This window comes from Octodon degus, unplaced genomic scaffold (assembly GCF_000260255.1).
Source record: "Octodon degus isolate 3935 unplaced genomic scaffold, OctDeg1.0 scaffold00016, whole genome shotgun sequence".
In the NCBI taxonomy this organism is placed as follows: Eukaryota; Metazoa; Chordata; class Mammalia; order Rodentia; family Octodontidae; genus Octodon; species Octodon degus.
Genome location: NW_004524592.1, coordinates 16,529,792 through 16,551,556, shown reverse-complemented (window position 1 = coordinate 16,551,556; position 21,765 = coordinate 16,529,792). Strand labels below are relative to the sequence as shown.

At 35.9% G+C, this 21,765-nt stretch overlaps 1 protein-coding gene across 3 annotated transcripts in view; it reads right to left on the bottom strand.

Annotated features, from left to right (window-relative positions):
- Hook3 (hook microtubule tethering protein 3) overlaps positions 1-21,765 on the bottom strand; it is a 136,169-nt gene that overhangs the window by 37,058 nt on the left and 77,346 nt on the right. For all 3 annotated transcript variants that reach the window (XM_004626668.2, XM_023709994.1, XM_004626669.2), the window contains 7 exons: positions 20,163-20,246; positions 14,213-14,376; positions 11,854-11,994; positions 9,969-10,170; positions 6,124-6,234; positions 5,356-5,443; positions 213-282 (listed from right to left, as the gene is read on the bottom strand). In XM_004626668.2, coding sequence (XP_004626725.1) covers positions 213-282; positions 5,356-5,443; positions 6,124-6,234; positions 9,969-10,170; positions 11,854-11,994; positions 14,213-14,376; positions 20,163-20,246 — 860 coding nt within the window. The remainder of the gene's footprint in view (positions 1-212; positions 283-5,355; positions 5,444-6,123; positions 6,235-9,968; positions 10,171-11,853; positions 11,995-14,212; positions 14,377-20,162; positions 20,247-21,765) is intronic.

The following is a 21,765-nucleotide window of genomic DNA, read 5'->3' as shown; positions in this document are numbered from 1 at the left end:
TGGGGCTAGCCAAACACAGGAAGTATTAGTTTGTCTTGCATGTGTGAAGTGAGAAAATCAGTTCTCTGCTAGACCAAATGAAGAAACAGTAACTTGGAAATTTAACCCTGAGTTCGTGGTGACAGTGTCAGTACTAAGGAAGAATTGGTGCTCTTTACACTGCAGAGGATGGCTTTGTCTAGGGAGACCATGCAGTGAGTGAGGCTCTTTACCTGATTTCAGGTGTAACAATCTCTGCTGCCAAGCTGTCTGAAGATTCCTGACTGCCCAAAGGCATGAACCCTTCAAACAGACAAAAATGCAGGATTAACAGAAAGCACAACTATTTCCTTTAAAAAAGTAATACAATTTCAACAGGTAACAGCTAAAACAAATTTTCTCATGGAGAAGACTGTTACAACATTATTAAAGTTTATTTCCAACATTTATGTATAGAATTAAGAATATTCATAATGTTGTGTAACCATTGCCACCATCTATTTTCAAAGCTTTTCATTACCTAGTCAGAAAGTGTAACTATTAGGCCACAAGTGACTATTCTACCTTCCCCCATTCCAATGTAACTTGCCCTTTCATTTCAATAATCTGCCCATCCTAGCCACCTCACATAAGAGGAACAATACAGTCCTTTTGTGTCTTACTTACTTAACATGTTTTAAGGATTCACCCATGTTACACAGTATTTATTAGAAATTTATTATTTTTTATGGCAGAATAATAAGTATTATAGTATGGGGCACATGCAACACTTTGTTTATAAATTCATCTATGGACATTTGAGGTTTTTTTTAATCTTTTGGGTACTATAATATCTGATGATAGTATACATTTAGGAATGGAATTATTATATTATATGATAAATCTGTGTTTAACTTTTAGAGCTACCATATAGGTTTCTACAGAGCTGCCCCATTTCACATACCTACCAACAGCATACAACTGTCCCAATTCTTCACATCCACACCAATATTAATTTTCCTTTCCTTTTTTTTTTTTTTGAAGAGAAGAGGGCATTAGCTACCATAATTAATATTAATCAACATTTCATTGTGGCTTGATTTACATTTTCCTTATGGTAGTAATGTTACCTTTTCATGTGCTTATTGGCAATGAAATTCTGGGAAATTTTCTGTTCAAGTTCTTTGTGCATGTTTGAAATGAGTTTTGTAGTTGCTGAATTATAGAAATTATCCTTCATCAAATATGCTATTTGAAAAAAATTGCCTCCCATTTTTGCAGACTGCCTTCATTCTACTTGACAGTGTCCTTTGTTTGTTTTGGTTTTTTTTCCCCATAATTTTACTGATAAACAAATAGCAATGAGACAGTTTCAAACCAAATTGGTAGAACAGTTTCAATAATTAAAACATTGCATACATTAATTGCTGCACAAGATGCGGACATGATATCCTATTTACAAACACCATTAGAACAAATCACTCTATTTATTAAGAGAATGTAACTATATATCCATCCTAACCACTTTCAATACACAGATACAAAATGGACATTCATCTGTATGCCCTTTTTTTGTTAAGTTCCGTTATTTGAATATTATAGGTGTGTAAACTCAGTAAAATATTCTAAAAGAGTCCAGTAGCCCATAATAGTATTGGGCCTTCCGCTTCACTAGCAATGTCAGAAATTATTGACCTGAGTCCCCTACAGCTCAACAGAACAGCATGGCTTTATCCTACACTTCGTTTTTATACTTTTCTGCTGGATGGTTAAGACCAAGGTGAAGCAGGACCTGTGCAACAAGAGTTGTAGCTTTTGGGTCGTCAGTGAAATCCCCTGAGGATTTATCCTGAGATCCTGTACCTCAGATTGTAGAACCTTTGTCAGTGTCAGCCATGTGGATGGGTCATGGCCATTGCTTGGCCAATGTGCTCTCTGTGAAAGTCTGAATGTTTTCTCTCCAGTGACTCTCCTTAGGCACACTCTACATCATCGATCACTTTCCTCTTTGGCCCCATAATCTCCTTGATCAGAAAATTTGGGACACTACTGAGTTACATGACGTTACAGTACAGGTTCTCATATGTCCTGAGTCTTAATTGACCTTAGAAGCCTAGGGCCAAAATGTTGGCTTTCTTTGCAGCCCTCCTTTTTCTCTAATTTTGGTCTGCACACTTAGGTTGTTAACCATCCAGAAGACAAGCTTATTTTTATTACCATACAACTTAGGCTGTTAAGCTTAACCTCACTATCTGTCTGCATATCAAACATTTTAGGCATAACAGAGTGTCCTCTGATACACCAAGTTTTCACTTTTGATAACATCTTAATTTTCTTTTGGTGCCCTATGCTTTTGGTATCAGTTCTACAGAATCACTACCAAATTTGTGATGTCATTAAGATTTTCCTCTGAAGGTTTAATAGTCTTAGCTCTCATATTTAGGACCTTGATTCACTTTGAGTTAATTTTTATACATGATAAAAGGGCCCAGCTTTATTTTTTCCATATTTGATATGCAAAATATGCATTCCCTCTTTTGTTTTTTTTTTTTGGTCTCTTTTCTAGTTGCTTTGGTTAGAAATCACAGTATGAGGTAGATAAAAGTGGTGATAATGGGCATCTCTTTTATTCCTGATCTTGGAGGAAAGCAAGCAGTCTTTTACCATTGATCATGATTTTAGCTAAAGGTTTTTTTCATGTATATCACATTGAGGAAATGTTCTTTTCTCCCTAGATTGAATTTTTAAAATTAGGAGAAAGTGTTGGATTTTGGCAAGTGCCTTTTCTGAATCAACTGAGTTGTTCAAGTGTGTGTTTTTCTCTATTAATCTAGTATATTACTTTGACTTTATATCTATCCATGTGCAAGTACCATGGTGTTTCTTTTAAAGCAGTTCTATAGTACATTTTGAAATCAGAATGTGTGAAAATTCTCCATCCTGGCTCCTTTGTGTTTTCACATAAATTTTAGGATCAGCTTATTAATCTTCCACAAGATACTCTGCTAGAGCTTTTGTCTGGGATTGCACTGAATCTTGCAATACCCAAATATTAAGGAAAGTCTCTCTGGTTACAACTGTATTTTATGGGCTTAAAAACAATTTTTTAAAAGATTGTATTTTAATTGATCTCAGCAGTATTTCATAGTATATAATGTACAAATTTTGCATTTCTCTGTTGCTAAACTTAAGCATTTTACCTCTTTTCTTTTGTGATGTTGAGGACTGCATTAATGGCTTCACACATTACTCAAGTGCTCTGAGCTCTACTTGCAGTCCCCAGTATCTTTTATACTATTTTATTTTTCACAATGTTTATTACTAATACAGAGAAACAAATCCCCAGCTATGCAAAAAAAAAAAAAAAAAACACACACACACACACACACACACTCAGAAGTAGATCTTCTGCCATCATGCTGAACAGACAAGGTGAACATCTTTGCCTTTTATGATCTGCAGGAAAAGTACTGTTTTTCATCATTAAATGTAAGATTTGTTATATAGGGTTTTCACAGATACTCTTTACTAGAGATTGAAGAAGTTTCTTTCAGTTTCTAGCTTGCTGAGTAAGTTTATCACCTATTTTTCTAACCTGATACACACATCTGTCCATGGTAGGCATATACAAATGAATGAGAATGCCATTCCTATAGCACTTAACTTTTGGGTTGTTTTAAATTTCATTATTTCAAATAATTCTGTAAATCATTAAGGTAAATTTCTGGAACAAAACTACTGGTCAAGAGATACATACACTCCTGGACATGATGGCACATGTCTGCAACCTCAATACTTGGGAGTCTGAGGCCGGAGCATTGCTGTGAGTTTGAGGCCAACCTGTGCTGCACAGTGAGTTGAAGGTCAGCCTAAATTATATAACAAGACTCAATAGAAGAGGTTTTAGGCAGCAAAGAAACAAATATTGAGAGCTTGTTTTCTTGATAAAATAAGCTATGAGCAAAAGCGTGCTAAGTTTTAGCTTAGAATCTTAAAATTTTGGGAAAAAATTACATAGATTTGATTACAGATAAATGAAATAAACACCAAGGAACAAAAAGGATTCAATTATAATAAATGTACATGTTTAGTGAAAAAAATCAAGAAAGATATAATTTTGTTTTACTGGCTTTAGTAATTTGGAATAGAGAAAACCTTTAAGCTAGCTGAATTAGGCTTTTACATGCTTGTCTATGAATACGTCAAAAGGATAAGGACATAGAATAGTAATGAGAACACAGTTAAACAGCTGATATGCAGACTGGGTAAGCTGGAAGAGAAGGCCAGATAAGAGCTAACAGGCTTCAAAGAGGAAGACAGAAACTAAAACGCCACAGGGACCAGGTTCCATCCCTAGCATGTCATGCTGGCCCTGCCCCCAGAGCACACTGAGACTGGACTGAGACTGAGTGTGGTGGCACATGCCTATAATTCTAGCGCTTGGGAGGCTGACAACAGGAGGATCACTACGAGTCCAATCTGTGTAATGAGACCCTGTAGACTCTGTACTCAACACAGAAACTAGAAGGCAGATGACAAGGTTTTTTAGAAGGCGTGCTGAGAAGGAAATGAAGGTTGTGGTCATGGGAAAAGAAAAATTAGTTTCAGGTAATTGGAAAGACTGCAGGCATGCAGTCACGCATCAATCTCCCACAGTCTACAACAGGAGGACAAAGTGGACCGGCACACTTCACACACAGTGGTAATCTTGCCCTGTGCTGAAGAACAGTTTCTGGACCCGAGCCGCTAAACGTATTATAAGCCACTCTATTTCTCTTATGTGAAAAAAAGCCTTACTAATTTAGAAAGTTTAATTTATGTTTCAAGTGGTCCCGAGATGTTTTTATGAATATAATTTTCTACATTATCAAAGGTAAATTAGGGGCCAGGGAGATAGCTCAGTGGAATAAGCACCTGTCTGGCAAGTATAATGTCCTGAGTTCAATCCCTGGTACAACAACAACCAAAAAAAGGTAAATTAATAAACACATTTTATTTAATAAAGCTCAAATGTTAATACATTTGTTTTTTTTTTTTTAATTTTTTTTATTTGTTTATTTAGTGTGTGTGTGTCCAGCTCAGCCCAGCAGGGGGCGGGGCTGGCTGGCATGTGGTGCTGGGGGATTGAACCCTGGTCCCTGTGCTTTGCTAAGCTTGTTCTAAGTAGGTGCTTTAGACCACTGAGCCATCTCACCAGCCCCAATACATTTGTTTTTATAAAGTTGGCAAATAAATCTAATAAAAACTAGAATCTGTCATAAAATCTGGGAAACAGCTCAAAAATGTTATTTCCTCTAATTTTTCATTTTTATCTGGTTAGGTAATCATCCAAAAGTGACCCTAATGCTTGTACTGATCTCAGAAATAAAGCACGTTTAGATTACTAAAATGTTTTACCTTGTGCTGTGAGCTGTCCTTCTTGAGCCTGTACACAACGAAGCTCTTCAATGGTTTCTTTAAGCGAGTCCCTTTCTGTTCTTAACCTCTGACAGACAAAGAAAAGTACATTAGCTTTGAGTTATATGAATACAGTTATATGAATACAGTCACATGGGCCTTAGCCAATAAAACAATAAATAACAGTGAAAATGAGTGTGGTTTACCTTTGGATCTTTTATGGAAAGTTCACAGAAGGACAAAAAAGATTTTTTATTTAACTTAACATTAGTCAACTACTGCAAGGTAATATATTAGCAATGGCTAAACATAAACAACAAAGCTATCTACTACATCCTTCACATTCTTTTCATTAAACATAAAAGGATAAAAATGAAATACACCAAACCACAAAACAAAAAGAAAAACCTTAAAAAGATCTAAAATATGGACACTAAGAAGAAGTATCCTCTATATTAATTCTTAGAAAACAAAAAGACTACCTAAATTTACAGAAAGTCAAGAATGTAAAAAAAAAAAAAATACAATGTAAAAGAGTAGCATGAGTAGAAAAGATAAACATGCACTAAAAAATTCAGAGTGAAAGTAAAAATATTCTTTCTCATCTTTTAGATATGTTTCTGAAGCAAAGAGAAATTAATTTTAAAATAAACAGAATCTCTAATTTTAAAAAACTGATGAAATTAATGTAGTCAAAACATGAGTTAATTCACTGTCTTAATCTTAGTAGCACCAAACAAATAGACCTATAATGTATAAAATACTCACATCCTTTTCTTTTTGAAGACTGTCAACTTTTTCTTTCAGACGTTTATATTCAAAATCTAATTTATCTGCTTTCTTTGATTCTTCAGATAATCTATTTTGTAGTTCTACTACCTGGTACAGAAAGATAATGTTAATTTTTATGATTTGAAACATTAGAAATTACCCTGTAGAAGCTGGGAGTTTAGCTTAATGGTACAGCTTGTGCACGAACTCCTGGGTTTTATCCCTAGCACTGTCCCTCTTCCCAATACATAATATTTTCTTTGACATGTCTGTGAAAACATCCTCATCATATGCAAATAAATGAATATGATCCACCAGCTTAATATAATGGAGAGAACTAGGAATCAAAATCTGCCTACATACCACAGGCTCCTAAATCATAATCATCTAGAGTAACAACACTGAAACTATAAATCTGTAGGACTTTTATTTCCAACAATACAGTAACTGGGTAGTCTGAAACTCTCAATATTAGAAGGAAAAAGAAAAAGAAGGGAAGGAGGGAAAAAATGAGGGAAGGAGAAAGGAAGGAGATCCCACGAGAGGGAAATCCAATCACATAGCTAAAGTCAAAACAGACAAAAACTTAAGTAGGAGATGAAGTTCCCTCAGAAGTTATGGGTGCCATGACAGCAGCTGTGTTTAACAGGAACCCTGAGCTCTGAGTCAACAGGAATCAAGTGGGTATCAAACCTCAATGGGCTATAAAAGGTGCCGAGGCTGTAAACAGGTGGGTAGGGGGTGGGGAGGAATCTGCTAGCAAGATAAACTGGATTTAAAAGAACCTAGCTTAGAAACTTGTATCCATCAGTTAATACATGGATCTGTGTTTGAACTTTTCTTATTTGTCTTGTCCAGAAAACCTAACCAAACAATTAAAATGGTCCTGGTTGGTATAGAAAACTTGTCTTTAAGCAAACACATATATTTTCTGGACAAACCAAATCTCAATGCAGTACCCCCACGGTTCCACAGGATAAAGATGAGCCAATGACAAAATGACAAAGGCCACAATTTTATTTTTTATTTTTGTTTTTTTTTCCTTTTTTTTTTTTTTTGGTGGAAGCAGGGATTGAACTGAGGCCCTTCTCCTTGCCAGGGAAGTGCTTATTCTACTGAGTTATCTCCCCTGCTCCCAAGGCCACAATTTTAAATAGGTATAATAAATAAAAATCAGCAAAAACATTAACAGTATCAACAGTAAAATAGCAGAATAATATCTGTAAGATTTTCAAATTGGAGTTATACAAAATATATATATTTTAGATTTAATACTTGAAAAATAAAAAAATCTAAACTATAAAATCAAAAGACAAGTAAGAATAACTAGAGAGGTTTTAAAGAGGATACAAAGAGAATTCATAGGAAAATACTTTAAAATTATCATAAAAAAGTATATTAAGTATCAGGTCAGAAACAGTATATCATGTACTTTCACTACAATTATTTCTATATGTAGGTTTCTTTTTATTTCTAAATCTGATTTGTACTGAAAAACGTTCAGCCATCTTTTCCTCCATATAATGCTTTCCTTGCTGGACAAGGTGGCACATATTTGTATCCCAGGTATGTGGAAGACTGAGGCAGGAAAAACATAAGGAAAGAAAAAAAAAAACAAAAACGAAGGCTGGAAGGGTGGGTGGATGGCAGGCAAGCAAGGATATAACTCAGCATTCAGAACCACAAAAAACATTTTCTTCTAATCAATTCTTCCTGTTCCCTCTTCAGGAACACTCATCAGACCATTCTTCATTTTATATTTCATTAAAAAATATAATTTATAAGCCAGTTGTGGTGGCATACACCTATAATCCCAGAACTAAAAAAGGTAGGTAGGAGCATTGATTTGAATTTGAGACCAGCCTGGGCTACAAAGTGAGCTCAAGGCCAGCCTAAATTGCACAGAAAGACTCTGTCTCAAAAAGATAGATAACAATAATAATAATAAAATAAAACAATAGTTTTTTTCAGTTTGTATTTTTTTTAGGTAAGTTCTCAGTCCTTATTTAAGTCCATTAAACTTTCCAACTTTGCTCAATATTTGAAAATTTTCTCCTAAAGTAATGAGGAAAAACCATCTCCACTGAAAATATTGGCACCCATTCATGATATTGGCTCAGGGCTGCTGTACTAAAACATTAAGAATTAGAAACTTTCAGTTCGACACAAATTCTTTCTGAGAATGGTAAAAGAGAAACCACTCCCAATATCAGTTTATTAAGGTAATGTAAGTTCCAGAACAATACCAGATACGGAAGGCACGTGAAGTAGAAAACAGCGAGTTACAGGGGCAAAGTGTCCTAAATGAGTATGGTGGCAAACGTATAATCCCAGCTAACTGGTAGGCTGAGTCAGAAAGACCACTTGAGGCTGGTGAGGGCAACTAAGGGAGGGCAACCCTACCTCAAAATAAAAAAAGAAAAAGGATGTGTAGCCTAGTGGTGAAATGCCTTGGTCCAGTCCCTAGTGACTAATACACATACACAGACCCCTAAAAATTTAGAAGTAACAAGTAAATGCACGGTGACCATGCTAAATTTGTTTTAGGACTGTAATGATGGTTTGAAGATCTATTATAACCATATTAATAGAAAAGAGAAGCATTAAGATTCTTCCAACAGATACAGAAATAAGTATTAAATCAAACATCTATTAAAGGTAGAAATTTTAAATAAGGAATACAAAAGACCCTCAGGAAAAAATATGATAAAAATTATTATTAAAAAATGTTTTTGGAATCAGGGTCTCATTTTGCAGTTCAGTTTGGCCTTAAATTCATACCAATACTCCTGTCTCTGCATGTTGAATGCCAGGATTACAGGTGTGTGCCACCAGGCCGGGAGTGATAAAAAATTATTAAATATATAAAAAACTAAAATAAGAGAAATCATTCCATTTAAAAAATGAGTCAAAGAAAAAAACAGGAGATTTGCAAAAGAGATATGGTTAGTAAATACATTCTGAGGAATGCACAACATTTTATATTCAGCTAACTAGAAAAACTCAGCAGTTTTGCTGATGATGAAGGGAGAAAAGAATTAATAAAAAGACAACATTAGAATACAATCACTCTAAAAAAAAAAGAATACAATCACTCTGGAAACAAACTGGTAATATTTAATTACAGCACAGATATTCTAAAGAAAACTTTCACACACACACAGACAGAGGACATCCCACCCACCCACTAACACACACACACACACACACACACACAGGGCTGATTATTACTGTATAGGTTCTTCAGCCTTAAAATAAGTACATTTCTGATAGTCACTCAGTGAGATGTTGTATGCAAGGAAAATGAATAGGATAAAGCTATGCCTATCAACATAAATGAATCTCATAATACACTACTGTAGAAAAACAGTGAACTATATATTTTCACTGAATCATTTATATGTTTTGAAATGTCAAAATCTTATACATTTTTAAGGATGAATATGTAGAGAGTAAAAATATAAACAGATCTATGGGAAGGAAAATCTAAAAACAGCCCCAGTTACCTGTGCACAGAGGACAGCATGTTTCACTTGTATAGCATGTGCTTCCTGTGTTATTTTACTGTATATTTCCGTATTGCAGTACAAATTTAAATATTGGAAAAAAAAAAAAGGATCTCCTGTACAGGGCCCAATCAATACCCTTCGTATAAGACATACATTTAAATCTCTTTATATGTAAATAAAATAGAAGTAAATCTAATAAAAAGTTAAAAGCTGTGAAGTCAAGTCAGGAGCATTCTGACAAACTCAGTGTGTGTGCGCATATGTGTGTGTGTGTGTGGGGGGTGCTGCTGCTGCTGCAGCATCCCTCATGAAGAACATGGCTTTTGCTCTTACCTGTCTCTTATATGTCTCAAGTTGACTTCGAGCTGCATTGGCCTTTCTTAACTCTTCCTCTAGACTAACAGTGTTCTGCATATACATAGTATTTTTCTCTTCTAAGAGTTTAACCTGACGTCTCAAATCACCAAGATCTTCTAGCTTCTTTTTATAAGATTCCACCTGACCTTCTAGTTTAGATACTTTATCAGAAGAATGTCTAGAATGAGATGGGAAATTAAAAATTAGACACATCCACAATTGTAAAGCTGTTTGAGACAGTCTTAAACCCAGATAGATCACCAGGAAACAAGTTCAAATGAAACTACAAGATGAAAGGAGACTCCAGGTTAATTTTTTATTCATTTATTAAGAAAAAGGACCAAAATTACAGCAAAATATATCAAGAATGTTACATAATCTAAGAAAAGTTAAGCAGCAAGAGGTAACCAGCAGAATCACATTTAGCACAAGAGTACAATAAAATCTGTAGAGTTTGTTGATTTACCAAAAAGTATGTCATTAGGTCACAGCAAAGAGCCTTTGGTGAAGAAGTGGAAAATAAGCAGTGGCAAATTTTAGGGATCTAAGAAGAGAATGTGAATTTTATGTGATCTAAGTTTTGTTCTCTAATGAAGAGAGTAGTCTTTTATTAATATTGAAGAGACAGATTATGTGTGTGTGTGTGTGTGTGTGTATTCAAGATGAAAAGAAAAATGATCATTAACATACCATAGTCTCTAAGTATGGTCTGAGACCCCCAATAGTAAAGCCAGTATTAATCCTGAATAGATGGAAGAATAACAGTTCTGTCTTCTAGAGACAAAAAAGATGCGCAAGAGTTGAGGGAAGTTCAGAGAAACATGAAACAAGGGCCATGGAGAGTTCAACAGGTCACAGGCTCTTTTCTGTGAGCAACTAGCAACAGGATTATCTACTGAGACTAAAGCATGAGGTGGTGTGTGGTGTGTGGGCAGAGATGTGGGAAGAGTTGTAAGAACACTTAATATCAATGAGAGCACAGAGAACAATGTACTGATACATAGCAGAAAGGCAGGCTGGAGGCAGAATCTAGTGATGAGATCATTAATTTATAGCAGGACAGGGCTGGCCTGATAACTCAGTGGACTAAAGTGCCTGCTTAGGCAGAGCACAGTGGCCGGGGTTCTATCCCTGACATGCTGAGCCAGCCCTGCCTGTGGGGCACGTTGAGACAGGATTAAGACTGGGTGTGGCGGTGTGCGCCTATAATCCCAGCACTTGGGAGGCTGAGTACAGGAGAATCACAACAAGTTCAATTTTTGTAGTGAGACCCTGTCACCCCATAGACTCTGTCCTAAAAACAGAAAAAATTATAGCAGGACAAAACTGTATCACTCTATGATTCTCTGTACATTTTCAGTTATCAAAATGTGGAAAACAGACATGGCTGGAGAAATTCAACAGAGGACAATGGGACAGTGACAGGTAAGCATTGAGGTGCTTGAGAGAATAGTGACAAAATGAGTGTCCAGCAAGGAAATGAACCCTTATGATGTGATGTAAACTAACATCTAAGAAAAACAGACCAAGGGCTTGGAAGGTTCAGAATTAAACGTCAGGGTAGTAACTTACAAGTTGCAAAACCATGTTTAATTACAGGTTAATTTCCATTTAACAAATACATAATGGATGTGCTAAATCATTCCAGGTATTTACAAATATAAATTCACTTGATTCCTCATATAAACCTAAGGTTAGTATGTATGTCTTGCATTTTATAGATGTGCAAATGGCTGCAGAGAAGTTAAATAAATGGTGCCTCTGAACCCAGGTGATTTGGCTCTGAAAGATGTTCTGAGAGCCGTCTTACTATAATAGAACTACTTTGCCTGTGAACCCACAGAAAGGAAAGACTGCTTACCTCAGAACATCTATTTCATCCTTTAGAGATTGGGCTTCATCAGCTAAAGCAGTTAGCTCATCATTCTGCTGCCGAAGTTCAGAGATCTCTTTTTCTAACTCTTCACAGCGTATTCGATAATCATCTTTGGCTGCTTCTAGTCTAAAGCCAAAAGCAGATAGATCAAGAAAATAGTACTTACTGTCTCAGAGTTTTCTTCAGAACAGTAAAATAAAACAAAAACATGAAATATAGAAATAAATTTTTGGTGAACATGTCTGTGAATTTGTGGCCGCAAGATGTATTCCCAAGTCATAACTTTACCAAAAGGATTCCCTGGTCCTAAGATTTGGAAAAGGTCACAACTGGTGACCATTCTACTGATGAAAAGCTAGACACCGAAACTGTTCCACAATACTGCAGATAAATTGAAAGATTTATTTCTTAATTATGGAATTAAAATACATTCCTTAAAAATCTGTAAAACTTAGAAAATATAATATAAATCATATATTAATCTAGATAAATAAGTACTATTAACATTTTGGAAATGCATCCTCCAGTCTCACTTTGGTTGATATTTTTCCCCAAAACATGAGTAATACTATTCCTACCTCTAATTAAACGGATTTGTTTAATTAACATATACATTTTCTTTGATTTACAAGTCTTATCATCTCTTCTTTCACCTTACACAGTTAATTATTTACTTCAACCTTGGCCCTTTTAAAATTTTGAGACAAGGTCTATATTACTACACTTGATCTTAGCCAAAAGGCCAAGAAGCGATGACAAGGTCTATATTAAGTTGTCCAGGTTAGCTTTGAACTTGCGATCCTCCTACCTCAACCTCATGACTACCTATGTATATGCCATTATACCCAGCCTAATATATAGAGTTCTGGATGTTATGTAGTTCAACTGATTAATCTTACATTTTAGAGTTTCTGCTTTTAGTGTACAATTAGTTTTCACCTCTCTCTCTTTTTTTTCTGGCGGAAATGGGGATTGAACTCAGGCCCTTACGCTTGCCAGGCACACACTTATTCTACTGAGCCATCTCCCCGGCCCCTTTTCTTCTCTTAATCCTACACTTTGTTAGCACTTCTACTGGGTTCACTTTTGAAGTTTTTAATTTCCCTACAGTTCTTTTTAGTATATGATAAAATGCTGGAATCTAACTTTTCTTGCCAAATAGCTACCCTAAATCATTTACCAAACAAATGGAACTCTTGTCAGTTAAAAAATAATACCTTCATTATATCAGGCATTTCAGTATGTTTAGATATGAGTTTGTGTCACTGATTTGTCTTTTACTGCACCAGTTCTAAACTAAAAAAGATGAGCCAAAATCATTATATTTAATTATATCAAGACTAGTTAATACAAAATACTTAACTGTACAGTAATGATAAAATACTTGAGGCACTTCAAAATATAGTATTACAAAACATATTCTGAAATATTAATAGCATAAACCACTGTGTCTTTAATAAAGAAAAATGTAATTTCCTAAGCCATTTAAAAATAAGCCACAATTTAGAAAAGGTATAAAGTCAGGCTTGGATCTTATCCACTGAATCTCTTTCACAAAGTTAAGATGAAGACAGTGTCCTCAAACTTTCTGGTTTGAGGGCCCTTATGTGCTCAGAATTACTGAGAACCATAAAGTACTTTTAGTTGTGCAGGTTTTAACCTATTGATATTGTCATATTAGAATTAAAACACTTAAATATATTTACTTAATTCATTTGAAAATATAGTAAGAAATCCATTATGTTTATACATACATAGTATACAAAAATACATTTTATAAAGCTAAGAAGTGAGATGGGTGGCACTGATTCACACTGTTGTGATTTATAACTGGCTTAGCAGAACACAGCTGGGTTCTCCTGTTTCTGTATTCATGTGGTACAACATTTTGCTTTTTGCTAAAATAAAGAAAATTCACCCTTGCACAAGTATGCAGTTGGAAGAAAAGGCCTTGAAGACTCTGAAGCAATCTAAAAGAACCGCCAGGGTCCTTGAAATCACATTTTGAACTATTGATGTAGACTATAGGCAACGAACTTTCTAATGTTTCTGAGAAGACTAAGTTCTTCCGTCCTTTTCTCCCCTTTTTATTTTTTAAATTTTAAGCTTTCTTGGTCTGTAATTACCTAGAAGTCCTAATATTACCCTTTATTTTTTTGGAGACAAGGTCTCACTATGCAGTTTAGGCTGGTCTCCAACTCACTGTGATCTTCCTGTCTCAGCCTCCCATATATTAGGATCACAGGCATGCACTACCGTAACTGACCCTAATGCTACATTCTTAACTTTTAAATTTATTAAAAGTTACCAAATGTTTTAAGATTAGATTTTAATAAGCTTTTACCTAAATGTTTCTTCTTGTAGTTGTTCTAATTGAGTCTGGAGCTGCAAATGTCTTCTTCCTGCTGGACTGTTGGGATCTTCAATAGAATCAGACTGATTAAGCCTTTCCATTAGTATTTGATTTTCTGCCAATAAGCTACTCTTTTCCTCTTGCAATGCTGCAACCTGTTGGGATACAGAAAGTCAGCAGTTATTCCATCCAGTTATTCTGGCATCAGCTCAATCCCTAAAGGAATACAATCACCTCCACGTAACACATTTACATTATTCTGGAATACTGCACATGCACAGCAAGCAAGAGTTCGTTCATTTATTTTGAGGAGGGATCTTGCTATGTTGCCCAGGTGCATCAAACTGTGATGTCTCAAGGTATCTTCCTGCCCCAGCATCTGAAGTAGTAAGGATTTCAGGTGCATGCCAAGACATCTGGCTTTATTTAACATTAGAAAAGACACTTTACTAAAGATTTACAGATAGCAACTAAGCACAAAGGAAGATAATCTGCACTGGTTACTAAGCAAATGCAAATCCAACCACAAAATTATCATTGGAATTTCACTACAATGGATAGAGTTAAAAGTACAGATTATACTATACCGGGTGTGGGCAAAGATGAGAACAAATGTCAGACTCAAACACTTCTTATGAGAGTATAAAATATTTCAAACATGGAAAATAGCTCAGCAGTTTCCTGAAAAACTAATGTGTAACTACCATATGATTTATCTAGCCATTCTACTCCTAGGTATTTATGCCAGAGAAATAAAAACACATACTTACACAATGACTTTTTAGGAAAAAATCAAAAGGTTTCAGTAACTTTATAACAAAAATAGCCCAAAAGTTTAGGAGGTAAATGGATAAGCAAATTGTAGTATACCTATCTGATAAAATACTATTTGGCAATAAAAAACTTTAAATATTGACACTGATAGCATGGATAAATCTCAAAACAAAATCAAACCATTGCATGATTTCTCTTAATACAATTCTAGGAAATGCAAGCTAATTTGCAGTAACAGAACAGAACTGGGGACTCTGCACAAAGACAAGAAACTTCTTAAGAGTGACGGTTTCACTATATTAACTGTGGCAATCATTTCACACATTCATATGTAAATCAAAATGTGTCAAAACTATATGTTAAACATGAGTTTACTATATAACAATTTTTTTTTTTTTTTTTTTTTTTTGCGGAACCGGGGATTAGAACTAGGGCCCTTGCATTTGCCAGGGAAACACTTATTCCACTGAACCATCTCCCTATCCCCTATAACAATTATATGTCAATAAGGTAAAACACACATTGTCAGCTATTCCTAAGTCTCCTTCCTCAATCTCCATTTTCTCTTGAACATGTTCTAGTTGGGCTGTTGGCCCCAACATTTCACTGTTCTTTATGATCATCAATGACTCCCATCATTAAGACAACACTGACATGACCAAAATTCCTTTTGAAGCATTTTCTTCCCCTGGCTTCCAGGACACATTACCCTCCTGCATTCTGTGTACAGTGTACAATGCACTGTTTTTACCTTATACTCCTGAGTTGATTCCTTTGTCTAGAGTTTTTCTTTTCTAAGCATACTGACAGCTTCCAGTTGCCTGGGTGTAAACATCATCTATTTCTAGCCTAAAACACTGAAGTGAAGATCATTTTAACTCACATGTCCAACAGGCATCTTATATTTAGATTTTCCAAGTGGAACATTATTTTAAAAAATGATATACAGCAATTATACATACATTTAGGGTACAGTTCATGTGATATCTTCATACTAATGTAATATGTAAGGATCAAAATAGGGTAATTAGTATATTTACCATCTCAAATTTTAAAGTCTTTGTATTAGAAACATTCAAAATTTTCTTCTAGCTATTTTTATTTGTTTATTTATTTTTTTGAGGGCGAGGCTGGTGCATCATGTGGTGTCAGGCATCGAACTGAGGTCTCCTGCACCTGCCTAAGTTTACCTAAGCAGGTGCTTTAGACCACTAAGCTATCTTGCTGGTCCTCTTCTAGCTATTTTTAAGTTTTAAGTTAACAATTAGGTACTGTTAACTATAATCCCCCAATGACTTTGCACATTACTTGGTCTTTACAGACATATATGAAGCCTCTAGACTAACTGCCTCTTCCTGTATGTTTGCACCCTCCTTTATACTATTGCCATCTTCATCTTGGTGGTTTCTGAATTTACCATGTGGGTGCAAAGGCTCTACTTACCTTGTGATTCTCTTCGCCTAGAAAACTTGCTACCCAAACTTCCTCAGGATTTTACTAATCTATCACATTCTCATGGGGGCCTATGTTGACAACCCAACTGAAAATACATTCTCCTCACTCTGTATTCTTTAAGTTAATCTTCTGTGCTTTACTAATTGATTCACTGACCTCAGTTACTGGGACTGTACTGATTTCTGTTTATTTCATCCTTCCTTCTCACTGACCTTTTCTTTTTTGTGGTACTAGAGGTTGAAGCTAGGCCCTTTGCACAAAGCTACATTCCTAGATCTTTTTTATTTTTTATTCCGAGACAGGGTCTCCACTACCAATGTGCCCAGGCTTAGCTTAAACTTATGATCCTGCTGCTTTAGCCTCCCAGATCGTGTTTTTCTTTAGAATGCATTATCATCACATAACATACTATTTTATTTATCACTTGTTTTCTTTAATTGAATGCAAGTACTTTGGGGTCAGAAATGTTTTATCTATTTCTGTGTGTTTCTCCCTTTCTTAGCTATATCTACAGCAATTAGAACAGTACATAACACATGGTGGGTGTACAATGAATGTTGCTAAATAAATCTGAAATGTCAGCTCTACACTTGTTAAGTTTCTCTGAGCTATACCCCCAGCTTCCCAACACTCATCTCTTTGCTACTAATGTCTAAGGTTAACTGTATACTGGTCAGAAATATGATCTACATCAAAGATTCTTCAAATTTAATTAAGAATCAATGTTACATTTGAGGTTATCAGGCCTAGCATGTATAAGACTCGAGATTCAATTTTAGCCCTAGAAAGAAAAAAAACAAAAACAAAACAAAAAGACTAGCTAATATTGCTTAAATATTTTAATACATATTCCAGAAATCATGCTATATATATACAAAAAGGAGACTAATCCTAAAAACACATAAACATTATTCATGAAAATAATTGAAAATAAAATTTAAAAAAAATCAAACAAGGCCAAGGAGCATATAATCAAAAGTAACAATGTTGCTCTTTTCCATCTTGCAAGATGGCTGGTGAAAAAACTGAGAAGCCAGACCCTAAGAAGAAACCTGAAGCCAAGAAGGGTGCTGCCAGTGGTACTGATAGAAAAGGTAAGGTAAAGGCAAAAAAGTCCAAGGAGCAGCCTCACTGCAGCCAAAATCCTGTCCTGGTTAGAGGAATTGGTAGATACTTCCGATCTGCTATGTACTCCAGAAAGGCTTTGTATAAGAGAAAGAAAATCAAAGATGGATAAGAAAAAGGAGAAAGTTCTTACTATGATCACAAAACCAGTCAGTGGTGACAAGAATGGAGGTACACAGGTGGTTAAGCTTTGAAAAACGCCTGGATACTACCCTATTGAAGAGGTGCCCGGAAAGCTCTTGAGCCACAGCAAGAAACTCTTCAGTCAGCATGTGTGGAAACTTCAAGTTGGTATCACTCCCAGCACCATCTTGATCATCCTTACCGGGCATTAAGGAGGCAAGAGAGTGGTCTTTCCGAAGCAGTTGGCCAGTGGCTTGCTACTTCTGACTAGGCCTCTTAGCCTTAATGTGTTCCTCCATGAAGAACACATCAGAAATTTGTCATTGCCCCTCTACAAAAAACTGGTTTCAGCAAAATGAGAATCCCCAAACACCTCACTGATGCTTACTTCAAGAAGCAACAGCTGTGGAAACCCAGACACCAGGAAGGTGAGATCTTTGACACTGAGAAAGAGATATACCAGATTTCAGAGCAGCACAAGGTGGATCACCAGAAAGTGAAGGACTCATGGAGTTTAGCAAAAATCAAAGCTATTCCTCAGCTCTGGGGCTGTGATCCATTTTTGCTCTGACAAATGGAATTTTTCCTTGTAAATTAGTGTTCTAAATTTCTTACTAATAACCTAATTTTAAAAAGTAACAATGTCTGAGTTTTCCCACTCCTCAAAATTTGCTTTCAAGTATTCCTAACATGACAGCTTTTGGCTTTTATATTGGTTAGTATTTACATTTCTGGAGTAAAATACCAAAAATTAAAGGACAGGTCTTTTCTGGCTCATTTTCAGCTCACAGTAAACTGGCTCGAGGCAGAAACATACCAGTGAAGTGAAGCTACCTTTGTGGTGGCCTGGGAGCAGAGCACAGGAGAAGACGAACACAGCAAAAGGGGGCCAGGGACAACATATTGCCCCCAAAGCCATGTTCTCATGATCCACCAGACACATTTCTATGTGCACTATTTGAAGACAATCATGCTGACAACAAAGATTAAGCATCGCAGTTATTACTTTGTATCTCTAGATGTTATATACTATTGTTTCTAGATTTATCAACATCAGACATTTTCTAGTGACTCAGTCTTCTGATATGTTACATTATAGCAAGCTGAGTCTTCCACCCTACCACAAATACACTTCTATCATGATTTATACCTCAATGACCTATTGACTCACTTCATTCAATCACACACCATCCATGCTTTCCCTCACTCAGATACGCCCTGTGTGCCTGCTGCAGGTGGAACACTAAAGCACTTTGCTAGGTACAAGGGATGGCAGAATAAATAAAGCACAAAATCCTACTCCTACATGCAACATATTCAAAACAAATATAATAAACAAACATACACATAGAAATCTTATAAAACCAAACAGTGAATTAATACATGCAAAAACTAGAAGAAAAAATGCTGTGCAGAGGATTAGAATAGGACACTGGCCAACCATATAAATTCTCTTGTGGTATGTGGGACATGTAAGTCCCTGATAAATATTTTATGACAAATCAGCTGACTTTGAGCTCAGATTGGCTCACAGGGAGGAAGAGCCTTCCAAGTAATGACTGCTGTACTAGAGAATAGTTCTTGACCTTCCTTGATGGGAGAGGATGTCAGCAGCTCTCTCTTGATTGCATCTATCCTGTCCCATTCTATTTCTCAGCCTCTGTCATTTGTACCTTTTCGATTACATTTGTGTGGGGAGTTGGTACATGTACATAACACACTGTGGGCTTTTTTTTTTTTTTTTTTTAAATGCATTTGGTATAGAGTCTTACTACACAGCTTGGACTTATAGTGATAGTGATCCTGTTTTCAGACTCCCCAGTGCTGGGATTACATATGTGCACCACCACGCCCAGTATGGGTGGCTGGCTTAATGTGTTTGGGGTATAGGAGTCAGGTGTGTGGAGGGGTTGTGGCATGCTGGGGATTGAACTCTGGTCCCTGCATTGGCCTAAGCAGGCACTTAGTCCTCTGTGCTATCTTGCCGCCCTTGCCTTTTGGTTTTTGAGAAGTTGGTGAAGGCTGTGTCCTGAAGCTATCTATAGCCAAACTGTTAAATATTGAAAATCATGCAAATTGGCAATTAACCACCAGTAACTTGAATGTGCACTGTTAAAAGAGTATTTCTACAATAGAAACTGGTAAATCCACAAAAGACTCCACAAATCTGGTCCTCTTTTAAATCTTCCTTGCTGTTCTTAGAAGTCAATTTACTAGCATACTCTGAAGACATGTGCGGATCTCTCTACTGTTTTTTTCCCTTGTAGGTTTGCACCATTTTAATGCATTTTAAACCTAACTGGTTGCCAAAAAGAACAGAAATTAACATTTTTAACTTTTTTTCCCTTTAACCAAAACCTATTTTTCCTATTTATAAAAAAAAGCGGCATCATCTGCTATACTATAAAGCAGTGCATAGTACAATTGGTGGTACTTGTGATGGTTTACAGAACAGACCTCTTACCTGCATATCCAACTCATGGCATCTTTGAGCAATTTCTTCCTTTGCTGATAAAGCTTCATTCAGTTCCTCTGTAGTTTTCTTCAACTGATGAAATGGAGATACTTAATAATTACAAATAATTACACATGCGGCTCCAACATAGAATTAAAAAATTTCCCTCTTTGTATTATTAAGGTGGTGGTAAAAGGAGAAATAAGGATATTTTCTGTAAGACTCAGAAGAAATGTTTGATTTCTATGGATCACATTAAACAGAGGGAATCTGTTCCTATACATGATATATCACTGAATAAAGATGAATGATCTGGGACCACATACAAAACAGATAATATAATGTATATAAACAACAAAACCTGTTTTGAATTTCTTTTTCTTTGCTTTTTTTGAGGCAACAAGGTCTTATTATTAGTCTAGGGTGGCCTTGAACTCACTATGTAGGCCGCGCTGGCCTCAACCTTGTGGTGATTATCCTTCTTCAGTCTCCCAAATGCTGAGACTACAGGTTTGTGCCACCATATCCAGTTTAACTTTGAATTTCTTGAAGCCCTTAATTTTAACATTTTTATCCTTTGAATTTACATCATTACAAGCTTTCTTGCACATTGTCATCTACTTGGACTACTGGCTCTTCCTAATGGTGGTTCTTCTATTTTTGTTTTTTGAGCCTAGCCTTGAACTCACTATCCAGTCCAGGCTGACTGCAAACACGCAGTGATCTTCCTGCCTCAGGTTCTGAGTGCTGAGATTATAGGTATGCGCCACCACACCAGGCTTATTGATTCTTTTAATAAATGAGAAGTTTACTTTGGTAAATGATATGACAGATGAGCAGGGCTTTCAAATGCTAAAATATATAGCTAGGACACTTCAATACAAACTTTTTTTTAGACATGTTAAACCTTTAAGCTAATTTGCCTAATTTTTTTCCATAATTTTATTGAGAAATCGCAATGACACAGTTTCAAATCAAATTGGTAGGACAGTTTCAATAATTAACACATTGCATACTCTCTTCCTGGTGGTTATTTGCTGTACAAGATGCAGACATGATATCCTATTTACAAACACTATTACAACAAATCCTTCTATTCATTAACAGAATGTAACTATATATCTAACCTAAGCATTTTGAATATAGATACAAAATGGACATTCATCTGTATCCCCTTTTTTGTTTAGTTCCGTCATTTGAATATTATAGGTGTGTGAATTCAGCAAAATATGCTAAAAGAGTCCAGTAGTCCATAATAGTATTGAGTCTTTTGCTTGACTGGCAAGGTCAGAAATTGTTGACCTGAGTCCCCTACAGCTCAACATAACAGCATGGCTTTATCCTACACTTCGTTTTTATACTTTTCTGCTGGATGGTTGAGACCAAGATAAAGCAATACCTATGCAACAAGAGTTGTAGTTTTTGGATCTGATAAGGTCAGTCAAATCCCCTCAGGATTTATCCTGAGACCCTGTACCTCAGATTGTAGATTCTTTGTCAGTGTCAGTCATGTGGATGAATCATGGCCATTGCTTGGCCAATGTGCTCTCTGTGAAAGCCTGAGAGAATGTTTTCTCTCCATGTGACTCTCCTTAGGCACACTCTACATCAT